General features: G+C 46.0%; 1 protein-coding gene across 2 annotated transcripts in view; it reads right to left on the reverse strand.

Annotated features, from left to right (window-relative positions):
* The window catches only part of SPON1 (spondin 1), a 39,060-nt gene extending 28,446 nt beyond the window's left edge, over positions 1–10,614 (reverse strand). Inside the window, exons 1-3 of one of the 2 annotated variants that reach the window (XM_068117885.2) lie at positions 9,899–10,614; positions 906–1,012; positions 346–479 (exon numbers count right to left, since the gene is read on the reverse strand). In XM_068117885.2, coding sequence (XP_067973986.2) covers positions 346–479; positions 906–1,012; positions 9,899–10,364 — 707 coding nt within the window. In that variant the 5' untranslated portion in view covers positions 10,365–10,614. The remainder of the gene's footprint in view (positions 1–345; positions 480–905; positions 1,013–9,898) is intronic. The other variant, XM_068117884.2, reaches the window with a different exon arrangement.
* Between the last annotated feature and the right edge of the window lie 1,479 nt (positions 10,615–12,093).

The raw sequence follows: 12,093 nt of genomic DNA on the forward strand, positions 1-12,093 counted from the left end.
TTTGAACTTTACCCTATTGTCCCCCTGATGGATTTTGAACTTTACCTGATTGTCCCCCTGATGTATTATGAACTTTACCCTATTTTCCCCCTGATGGATTATGAACTTTAGCCTATTGTCCCCCTGATGGATTTTGAACTTTACCCTATTGTCCCCCTGATGGATTTTGAACTTTACCCGATTGACCGCCTGATGGATTTTGAACTTTACCCTATTGTCCCCCTGATGGATTTTGAACTTTACCCGATTGTCCCCCTGATGGATTATGAACTTAACCCTATTTTCCCACTTTTGCGAAACTCATTCTCCTAACCAACCCTAAGCATGTCCAAGTGCTGCATGTACTTGATGTTGAGACAACCAGTGCCTGCAGATGGGGCTGTCCACGTAATGTGCACACGTGTCCGTCTACGTGGTGTTGTCCCAGAAACAGCAACTGGACAAGAGTGGACAAACTGGGAATCTTGTCTGTCAATTAACTGGGGGTATTGTGAGAGAGGGGCAGGGGGGAGCGGGGGGAAGGGGGGGGGGGGGGGGTTCAAAAGATATACCAAGAAGTGTAGGCCTAGACAATGATGACGTCTCCTTCCATGGCATTAAACTTTTTCAGAGAGGGAATCAAAGACAGACAGGAGTAACAACAGACAAGTTTTTTGTCTATTCTAAAACCTTCATGATGAGGAACCTATGAATGGAGATGAATGAAGGACGTCACCCACAAATGGTCCATTATATGGGTAGCAATTGTTGAGGAATGGTTTTGGGACATGCACTGGGGTCAGTATGGTGGGGGTGAAGAATGGTCATCAGCTCAATGATTCTCAGTGTCGTTAGCATCAGGAAGTGCGAGTTCAGTGTGAGGTTAAAGTGAAGGAGGAGGTCAAATTGCACCGATGCTGCCTCACCTTAAACTCTCCCACGTGATCTTCTTCGTGTTCTCCCGTCGTCCCCTCCTTCACGGCGATGAGGTTGAACCCCCTGAAGTATGCAGGAGGCATTGCCAGTAGAGACACTGACAGACAGACAGACAAATGCTGGCTGTACACGGCTGTCAAACTATGTCTATATAGACATCTAGGTTAGTCTCCTTTTGAATAGTAAAAATCAAAGTTCATTTAATTTTTTTAACTCCTCAGGGTTTTTGTTGGAATGAGGAAAAACATCTCCAGCAGTACATTATTGAGGAGGAGATAAACGTCCTTCGTTGATGAAGGTGAATTTGATCCTCATTGTGTGGATCTCAGGATAGAGATGGAACACATCGAGGAGGTTTCTTTATTGGGGGTGATGGGGAGTGAAGGCCTTCTCCCAAATTAGGTTCAAGACTGTGGAAGCCATTTCTTGCCAAGGGATATACTGGGTGGTTTGCCATTGCCTTCCCAGATCACAATAACATTGATGCAGGAGGAGGCTATTTGGCCCATCTAGTCTAGACCATGACCAAAGTGGATTTTCTACCTGCAGGTCTACACAAACTTTGCATTGTTGTTGATGTTGTTGGGGTTCTTGTTGGAGGGGGGGGGGGGGGGGGGGGGTGGGGGGTCGATTTTCGAAACATGCACCCATTGGTTGATCAGCTGCCGGACCACACCCACATCTATCGTAGACTCCACCCACCATATCAAATGATATGGCCGCCATCTTGCTTTTCTAGTGGGCCTAACACATTAGGCCTATAGGCCTATGTTGATTATTCACCGCCCAGGTTTGTTACGTCAGATTTCCATTGGCTTTGGTTGGGCCGAGTGTCATTCACAATGAGTGACCCCGGAAAATGTGATCATATATGTGAAATAATAGTCGGGTTTAATCAGGTAATATTTCATACAAGGTGTATAGGAAGTGTCCAAGGTTGTGACGAGTATTGTGGTCAATGCTCAGAGTTGTTTGGAGGAAACAGCTGATACCAGAATGTTGGTGTTTGGCAAATGGGATTTATATCCCCAAGGAAGAGGAGTCGAAGGAGATGCATCAGTTTAGTCCAATATCTTTGTTGAATTTGGAAGGTAAGATATTCTTTGGTGTACTGAAGAGAAGATTGGTCAAGCACATGGTAAATAATGAATATATTGATACAACTGTACAGAAAGCAGGTGCGCCAGGCTTTCCAGGGTGTCCCGAGCATGTGGCGATGATCTGGGACACTATTCGATATGCAAGGAAAGGGAAAAAGGACCTCTATATTGTTACGTTTATGGGGGTAGGTAAGAGAATACAGTAGGAAAGGTGGAATTGCATAGGAAATAACATGGACCGTGTGACGTGTGAGAGCATTTCGATGTACATAAGTAGAGAAAAATGTAGCTTAAGGTTGTGTTTAAATGTTCATCATATGAGGGATGATGGCTAACCCCCGCTCTAGCAGGGATAATGGCCTTAAAATGCATGTTGTTGTTTGTGTGTATGAGGGATGATGACGCGTTAACTAGTAATAGGGTTTAAGACTAATTTCCCCTGTGCGTGAAACCCTCTGTCGTCATTCCTAACATTTTTGCCGGTACGGGTGGCCAAGTTATGCACGCTCCATGGACACGGCACAGTGAAGACCCACCCAGGAGAGGCGGAGCGACCGTTGTACGATGGGCGGGGGAACAGGACCGGCAGGCCAGCGACCGTTGTACGATGGGCGGGGGAACAGGACCGGCAGGCCACGCCCCCGAGTGACGCGTCCAGATGACGTGGGCGAAGGGCGATGCGAGCTTAAAGAAGCAGCTTCGTGATTGGTTCGGTGAGCGAGAGCGAGAGCGGCAGCAAGAGGCTTTACGCTTGGCTATCGCCAGAGAAGAGAAGAGCGCGAGTGGTTCTTGTTGGAGAAGGAGGTTGGCCATTTTGGTGTTCCTTAGAAGAGAGCATCGGGTGCGACAGGATCGTGAGGTAGCTTGGACTGTTGGACTCTTTGGTGGGCTGGAGGCCGCGCTGTTCTTCCCAAGAGCGAGGGGAAAGAAAGAGGGCTGTCTTCATGACTCACCTCATCCCCGGGCGCCTTCGACGCACGGCGTTGCCGCCATTTTTTTCTTTGCCAACTGCCGATACCACAGGATCCATTTTGGGGCCAGTGAGTGTGCCGGACCGTGAATTTCATTTGCTTACTTTTCCCTGTGTGCGTATAGGTAACCGAGTGGAGGTACCTCAAGTTGTCATTTTTACCTAAGCTTTATTTTCGTGTTTTCATTCCGTGCTTATTTCCTTATATATAGGTATTGTACATTTTTATTTGTCTTGTTTCTGGTTTGGGTTTCAGATTAAACCCGTGTTTCGTGTAGTTAAATGCTACACGTCTCTTCCATCTCGCGCACGCAATCTCCGCCATAAACGGGAGGTCGCCTTGGGAGTCAAGGCCGGTTCGGCTCATCCGTTGAAGGCCGGTGTTAACTAGCTACGGACACGACAATATTAAATGGCTGGACCTGGTGAATGCATATGGCTTGATGCCGCATCACCTGATTTTGCCAAAGCATTGGACTTTTTTCTGGGTCCCCAACAAGGTGAAGGGGGTGATTGGCCCATATTACAATTCCTTTTTATGCGGTTCTCCACATCGAAGTGTACGGCCACGTGGCAGGCACTTGAAGTAGGCCAATGGGGTGTGTGATTTCACCATTGCTGTTTGTTATGGCGATGGAAGTGATTATTCGTGGGGCAAAAGGAGCAGCAACTGGTGTTGTTCAAGGTGTGGAAAACCCACAGCCACCAATAAGAGCCTTTATGGATGACATCGCCATTCTGTCTTCTGAGTTAGAAGCAGCTAAAATGTTGTTGAAACAACTAGAAGAACTCATTACGTGGAGCCGGATGGAATTTCAACCAAAGAAGAGCAGGAGTGTTTCACTGAGGACATGAAAGGGTTTTTTTGTGGTGGCTGGGGATAGAATCCCCACATTGAATAAACAGCCAGTTAAGAGTCTGCTAAGATGGTGTGTACAACCATTAACAGGTAGGCATCGGGGAATCCAGGTGCAGAGGCAACTTGTGCAAGGTCTGTCTACAATTGAAGGTTGGACATGCAGTCGTGTCCAAAAATATTGGCACCCTTGCTCTTTTTAAAAATAACTCACAATTTTTATTCCTCCGACGACTGTCGGCGGGGGCATTATGTTTTCGGGTTGTCCGTCCATCCTTCCGTCTGTCCGTCGGCACACCTTGAAACTTGGCACACCGTCGGAAGGACAGACGGAAGGACGGACGGACAACCTGAAAACATAATGCCTCCGGCGACTTTGTGCATACGTACGTCCATATGCGCTAAACCTCGTTTTTCTCAGCAACCATAGGTCAGTGAGAAGAAACTTTCAGGGTAGGAGTGACACCCATGCAGAATGTTTTTATGATAATTGTGACGTCATACGTGACGTGGTATGGCAGCCATCTTGGATTAAAAGCAAATAATTAAAAAAATTATTTCTCGGAACCCGCTGAATGGAAAAATTTGAAACTTGGCACATTGTCAAGTACTCCCAATGGGGAACAAAAGATGATAATGATGACATCATAGGTGAAGTGGTATACCAGCCAAAAATGTTTCAATCGAATTCCTTATCCTAAAAATCTGAAATTGCGTGCACATGATCTATGACCCATTTGTATTGAAATATTAAAATTATGACATCATAGGTCACATGGTTTGGCAGCCATATTGGATTGAAGGAAAATATTAAATAATTATATCTCTAAAACCGCTCACCCCATCGATGCAAATTTTACAAATATCTAACAGCACTGTTGCATATAGTTTGAAAATGATCATGTCATAGGTCACGTGGTTTGGCAGCCATCTTTGATATAAAAAACTAACCTTATCTGATCAACACGAAACTTCACAAATGTGATCCCCTACCCATACATATGCAGAGTAATCCTATCTACCCGTTGTGGGACTATGCGGAGGCATATTGGCGACACAGTCACATTGTTGTAGTCTTTAAAAATAAGTTTAAATTGACAAAAGTATTTGGTCGCCACAATTCTTTATTTAACTGTTAATATTACAGAACCTTTGTTTTTGATTCAGAACTTAATATACCCTTTTAAATCAAAAAATGAAAAGAAATGGCATTGACAAAATTATTCACACCCAAGACTTAATATTTGGTAGCACAGACCCCCACGAAAGGTAGCACAGACCTTGGACAAAATAACTGCAGTCAAGCGCTTCCTATAGCCATGAATGAGCTTCCTACACCTCTCTACTGGCAGTTTTGTCCCACTCTTCTTGTGCAAACTCCTCCAGTTCTCCCAGATTTGAAGGATGCCTTCTCCCAACTGCTGTTTTCAGATCTCCCCACAGGTGTTCAATGGGATTTAGATCTGGACTCATTGCTGGCCACTTCAGAACAGTCCAGCGTTTTGTCTTGAACCATTCCTGGGTGTTTTTTTAAAGTGTGTTTGGGGTCATTATCCTGCTGCAAGACCCATGACCTTCGACGGAGACCCAGCTTTCTGACACTGGGTTGAACATTGCGCTCCAAAATGCCTTGGTAATCTCCTGATTTCATGATGCCATGCACACATTCAAGGCACCCAGTGCCAGAGGCAGCACAGCAACCCCAAAACATCACTGAACCTCCTCCATGCTTGACTGTAGGGAAGGTGTTCTTTTCTTTAAAGTCTTCATTACTTCCACCAACAAAGGTGGATGGAGGTTATGTTTTCACCCCTGTCTGTCTGTCCGTTTGTGAACAAAATATCTCAAAATGTTTTGGACGGATTCGGACGAAATTTGGCAGAGATATAGCGTATGTGCCTGGTGTTGGCTTAGCGGTTAGGGTGCCGGCTTGGGATCATAGGATCTTGGGTTCTAATCCCAGCCGATCACTGAATTAATGCCAGGGGGGCTGACTCAGCCTGTCATCCTTCCGAGGTCGGCAAATTGAGTACCAGTTCACTGGTAATTCCCTGTGAGTCGTAAGAGGTGACTAACAGGGTTGGCGGCAGGAAGGGCATCCGGTTGTAAAACATTGCTTCAAAAAGGGGACCACGGTGCCCGAAAAAGGCCAACCCCCGCTGTGCGGGGAAAAATGGCCTCTAAAGGCGGTTCCATATCGTGTATATGACACCAACGAAATGATTCGATTTTGGTGAAGGTCAGGATTCGGATCCAGCTACTAGAATTTTTAAAGTGATTCTTCACCATCGGGAGATAGGGCCAAACACGATACATAGCAGGACATGTCAAAAACTTGTGGACGGATTTGGAAAAACTTGGTGGACCGGTTGGGTGTCTGACAAGGATGATTCCATTTGATTTTGGTGAAGATCTGAATATGGATTTGGATATGAGAACTATAAAAAATTTAAAGTGATTCTTTACCATTGGGAGATAGGGCCAAAAACTATACATAGCAGGATATCTCAAAAAGTTATTGATGGATTTGCACAATAGTTGTTGGACAGGTTGTGTGTGTGACAAGGGGGAATAGATTAAATTTTGGTGAAGATCCGGATCCGGATCCGGCTCATAGAATGTTTCAAGTGATTCTTCACCATTGGGAGATAGGGCCAAAAACGATACATAGCAGGATATCTCAAAAAGTTGTGGACGGATGATTTTGATTAAATGTGATTCTGTATTGTGATTTTCTGGTCTACTCTGGGATACAAAACAAACTGTTCACCTGGCAGAGGTATGCTCTCTACTGAGTGCCGTTCTAGTTTTGTTTTCTGTAAACATAGAGATGATGTGCTTTACCAAAAACCTCTAATTTGGTCTCATCTGTCCACAGGACATTCTCCCAAAAGGATTTTGGCTTGTTCAGGTGTGTTTTGCAAAACTCCAGTCGGGCTTTCTTGTGTCTCTCTCTCAGCAGTGGTGTCCTACCATAGAACCCCCTTTCATCGAGTTGGTGAAGGATGGTGCGAGTTGAAACTGTCGTACCCTGTGTCTCAAGGCCAGCTTGAATTAGTTTGGCAGTTGATCGAGGTGCTTTCTCCACCATTCCAACAATCCTTCGCTGCAATCTTCGATCAAGTTTTCTCTTCCGGCCACGTCGAGAGGTCGTCTACAGTGCCATGGGCCTTAAACTTCCTGATACCATTGCTTACGGTGGACACTGGAACATCAAGGTCTATGTAGCTGGACTTGTAGCCTTGAGATTGTCCATGCTTGGCTACAATCTTCTGTCTGACATCCTCAGGCAATTCTGTGGTTTTCTTTCTTTTCTCCGTGCTCATTGCGGTTCACACAGACACAAAGTAGCAGAACGACTCCTTTTCGCCATTCAAACTGGTTGAATGAGTGATTTTTATATTGCAGGCACCTACAACACAATGCAGGTGAGTTCAATTCCAAAGTAAAGAGAATCACCTGGTTGAAATCTAATTATTTCTAACAACTTAAACAGACAACTTATAAAAGGTGCCAATAATATTGTCTGGGCCATTTTAGGATTTCTGTGTGGAATAAGCTAAGATTTAGTAATTTTTTCCCACTTTTGTTGTTTTGTTCCACTGCAAACCAAAGAAATACAAATGTGGATACAAAGATATTTTTTAATTTCAACAATTTTCTGGAAGAAATGGTGCATTATTTCAAAAAACGCTCCTCCATGAGCCTCGATCTTGTATATGAATGAATGAATGATCGTTTTAAGGCCATTTTCCCCGCTCGAGCGGGGGTTAGCCTTGCGGGCCCCATGACAATCATGGTTCCCTGTTTTGAGGCAATGTTTTTATGGCCGGATGCCCTTCCTGCCGCCAGCCCTTGGTCACGCTCTTACGATGCGCAGGGATACGGTGTACCTATTCTAAACCGGGGTACACACCGGGATCATTGTATACCAAAAATTTTTTTTTGAAATTAAATTAAAAGTGCGAGGGTGCCAATATTTGTGACCACGACTGCAGCTTGGCTAGGGAAGTACAAGATATGGTGCGACCAATTTGGGTTGTTGCCTTGTGTCTTATGGCCTCTCCAAACATATGAGATCACTATAACAAGAGTGGAAAGGATGGGGAAAACCGTCAATTCATACATTCGAAATGGTTAGTTTTGCCAGAACTGTTAGCTAGTCTGGTTATACACAGCAGAATTTCAAAGATAAAGCAGCCATTCAGGTCACTAGCTGAGGAATATAATTATATTATTTTATTTTATTACATTAGCGGAAGAACATTCAGGTCACTAACTGAAGATTGGGAAAGCTAGATTCCAGATAATGCTTTGCGATTCAAAAGATCCAATGATCTGTGAACTGGAGCCAAAGATACGAAGTGGGATGTTCAGAGGATGGTTGAAGATGTGGAGAGTTGGATCAAAGTACCGGCCGTGACATCACAATAACACTTGGATTAAAGAACCGGCCGTGACATCACAATAGGACTTGGATCAAAGAACCGACCATGACATCACAATAGCACTTGGATCAAAGAACCGGCCATGACATTACAATAGCTCTTGGATCAAAGAACCAGCCGTGACATCACAATAGCTCTTGGATCAAAGAACCGACCATGACATCATAATAGCTCTTGGATCAAAGAACCAGCCGTGACATCACAATAGCTCTTTGATCAAAGAACCAGCCGTGACATCACAACAGCTCTTGGATCAAAGAAACAGCCGTGACATCACAATAGCTCTTGGATAAAAGAACCAGCCATGACATCACAATAGCTCTTGGATCAAAGAACCGACCATGACATCACAATAGCTCTTTGATCAAAGAACCAGCCGTGACATCACAACAGCTCTTGGATCAAAGAAACAGCCGTGACATCACAACAGCTCTTGGATCAAAGAAACAGCCGTGACATCACAATAGCTATTGGATCAAATAACCAGCAGTGAGATCACAATAGCTCTTGGATCAAAGAACCAGCCGTGACATCACAATAGCTCTTGGATCAAAGAACCGACCATGACATCATAATAGCTCTTGGATCAAAGAACCAGCCGTGACATCACAATAGCTCTTTGATCAAAGAACTAGCCGTGACATCACAACAGCTCTTGGATCAAAGAAACAGCCGTGACATCACAATAGCTCTTGGATAAAAGAACCAGCCATGACATCACAATAGCTCTTGGATCAAAGAACCAGCCGTGACATCACAATAGCTCTTTGATCAAAGAACCAGCCGTGACATCACAACAGCTCTTGGATCAAAGAAACAGCCGTGACATCACAACAGCTCTTGGATCAAAGAAACAGCCGTGACATCACAATAGCTTTTGGATCAAAGAACCAGCCGTGACATCACAATAGCTCTTGGATAAAAGAACCAGCCATGACATCACAATTGCTCTTGGATAAAAGAACCGACCATGACATCACAATAGCTCTTGAATCAAAGAACCAGCTGTGACATCACAATATCACTTGGATCAAAGAACCAGCTGTGACATCACAATAGCACTTTGTTCAGAGAACCAGCTGTGACATCACAATATCACTTGGATCAAAGAACCAGCCGTGACATCACAATAGCAATTTGTTCAGAGAACCGGCCGTGACATCACGATAGCACTTGGATCAAAGACCGGCCGTGACATCACAATAGCACTTTGTTCAGAGAACCAGCCGTGACATCACGATAGCACTAATTTGTTCAAAGAACCGACAGTGACATCACAATAGCAATTTGTTCAAAGAACCAGCCTTGACATCATAATTACACTTCACAATAGACACACAACTCCAATAGTCAATCGTTCGTGTGGTTTTAAGGAAATTCAAACTGACCAAAGAAAAGGGACTCTTTACGGCCAGGTCTTCAATACATATCGGGAGGGGGGGGGGGGGGGTCCATGAACGAGATACCCGATGTAGTCCAACAAGGCCTCGGGATAAATATGTCGTGCATAGTTGTAACTAACATGTCGAGGCTCATGGAAGAACGAGGTGTCATTACCCAAAACGTGCATATGGTACTCAAATGCAGTGTTTGTGTACACCTGCCATACCTGTGTATGCGTGTCCAGGTCTGTAGTACTCCGGGGCTCCGTCCAGCCTCAAATGAAAGGCATCTGTTCGTCCACCGCTCGGTTCGAGTACCGACCCCGCTCGCACCAACTGTGCACACCCACCATGTCTGGACACCCGCGCCTCCTCAAGCTCTCGTCGCTCTTCCACCTCCTTCGCCATCATCGCCTTACCTTCTCCTTCAGATCCTCCCATTTCCTTTTCCATCACCACTCCTCGTTCCTCTAGTCTTTCCACCTCCTTCATCATCATGGCTTTACGTTCCTCTTCTCCTTCCATTTGTTTCCTCATCATTGCTCCTCGTTCCTCCGATCCCAGCACCTCCTTCGCAGACTCTGTTTGCCGGCCGATTGTCTCTCCACTCCTGACCTCTTCCATCTCCTTTTGGTCTCCATGTTGAGCCGCGGATGAAACACAGAATAAAAAGAGAGAGAAGGTGAGAAACATGGCGAGAGTAGAAATAGAGTTCGTTTCACACAGAGAGGAACGGAGGGAGAAGATGACAGAATGAGGAGTTAGGGGGGCGGGAGGAGGAAGAATGATGTGGGGAGGGAGGGGAGAGATAGAGAGAGGGAGGGGGGAGAAAGAGGGGTTAGGGGGGGCGGGAGGAGGAAGAATGATGTGGGGAGGGGGGGGGGGAGAGACAGAGAGAGGGAGGGAGGAGAAAGAGGGGTTCGGGGGGAACAGAGAGACAAACAGATATGGGGTGAGAGGAGGGAGAGAGACATGGAGGGAGGGGAAAGAGAGAGGGGGGAGGAAAAGAGAAATGGAGGAAAGAGAGAGAGACGGGGGGGGGGGGGACACGGAGATTGGAAACGGGTGTGAGGAGACAGAGATTAATTTGTTTGAACTTTCCTTCACTCCAGACAAAGATCGTACAAAATAATTCCTCCCTTGTTATTTTTGTCAAATTCAGAGATCCACAAGGAAAGGAAGGAAAACAGGCGGGAAAATCGACAAACAGCAAATGGCGTCCTGCACGTTGAGGAAAATATAAATTAGAAGATGTGAAAGATCAAATCAAAGTGGAATGTGTGACAGACAGACGGTTTGTTTGTCCACGTCATGGTGACAATATTGGACACACAGACACTACAGACAGTGTATAAACAGAGACAACAAAAGAGGGTCTGAGAAAGTAGGAGAAAGACGAAGTCACTTTCAGGCTGAATAACAATGAGGCTTCCAAGACCATCACTGCCAAATGGAGCCTTTTGTGCCAAAACCAACCTGGGCCAAGAAGCCAGCGCTCCATGGTGACCATCGTACAACAAGACTATGGTACACCACACGTAAAATAAGGCCCACAGATGGACGGCGGATGTCCACACGTAAAACAAGGCCTTTGGATGAAGGGCGAGGTCCACGTGACAACAGTTACCCTCGAATGGACTGCGTAAGCCCACGCGAATATAGTGGACAACGGAGGTCCACATTCAAAACAAGGCCTATGCATGAAGGACGGAGGTCTACGTGACTACAGTGGTTTAAGGAAAGAGGGTGGAGGTCCACACGACTGCAGTGGTCCCCAGTTGGAGGGCGGAGGTCCACATGACTACAGTGGTTTGTGGATCGACGGCAGAGATTCACACAAATACAGTGGTCTGTGGATGGACGGCAAAGAACCACATGAATACAATGGTCCACAAATGGAGGTCGGAGGTCCACACAAATACAGTGGTCCGTGGATGGACGGCAGAGATCCACACGGATACAATGCTCCGCAGATGGAGGTCGGAGGTCCACATGACTACAGTGGTTTGTGTATGGACGGCAGAGGTCCACACGACGACAGTGGTTTGTGTATGGACGGCGGAGGTCCACACGACTACAGTGGTTTGTGGATGGATGGCAGAGGTCCATGTGACTACAGTGGTTTGTGGATGGACATTGGAGGTCCATGCAACTACAGTGGTTTGTGGATGGATGGCAGAGGCCCAGGTGACTAAAGTGGTTTGTGGATGGACACATGCCCACACAGGATTCAACGAGCAGGTGGCCCATGCCCACACAGGATTCAACGAGCAGGTGGCCCATGCCCACACAGGATTCATCTGGCATGTTGCCTCTGCCCACACAGGATTCAACGAGCAGGTCGCCCATGCCCACACAGGATTCATCTGGCATGTTTCCCGTGCCCGCACAGGATTCAACAAGGAGGTCGCCCATGCCCACA

The sequence above is a fragment of the Myxine glutinosa genome, chromosome 5 (genome assembly GCF_964187855.1).
Source record: "Myxine glutinosa chromosome 5, kmMyxGlut1.1, whole genome shotgun sequence".
NCBI classification, from domain to species: domain Eukaryota; kingdom Metazoa; phylum Chordata; class Myxini; order Myxiniformes; family Myxinidae; genus Myxine; species Myxine glutinosa.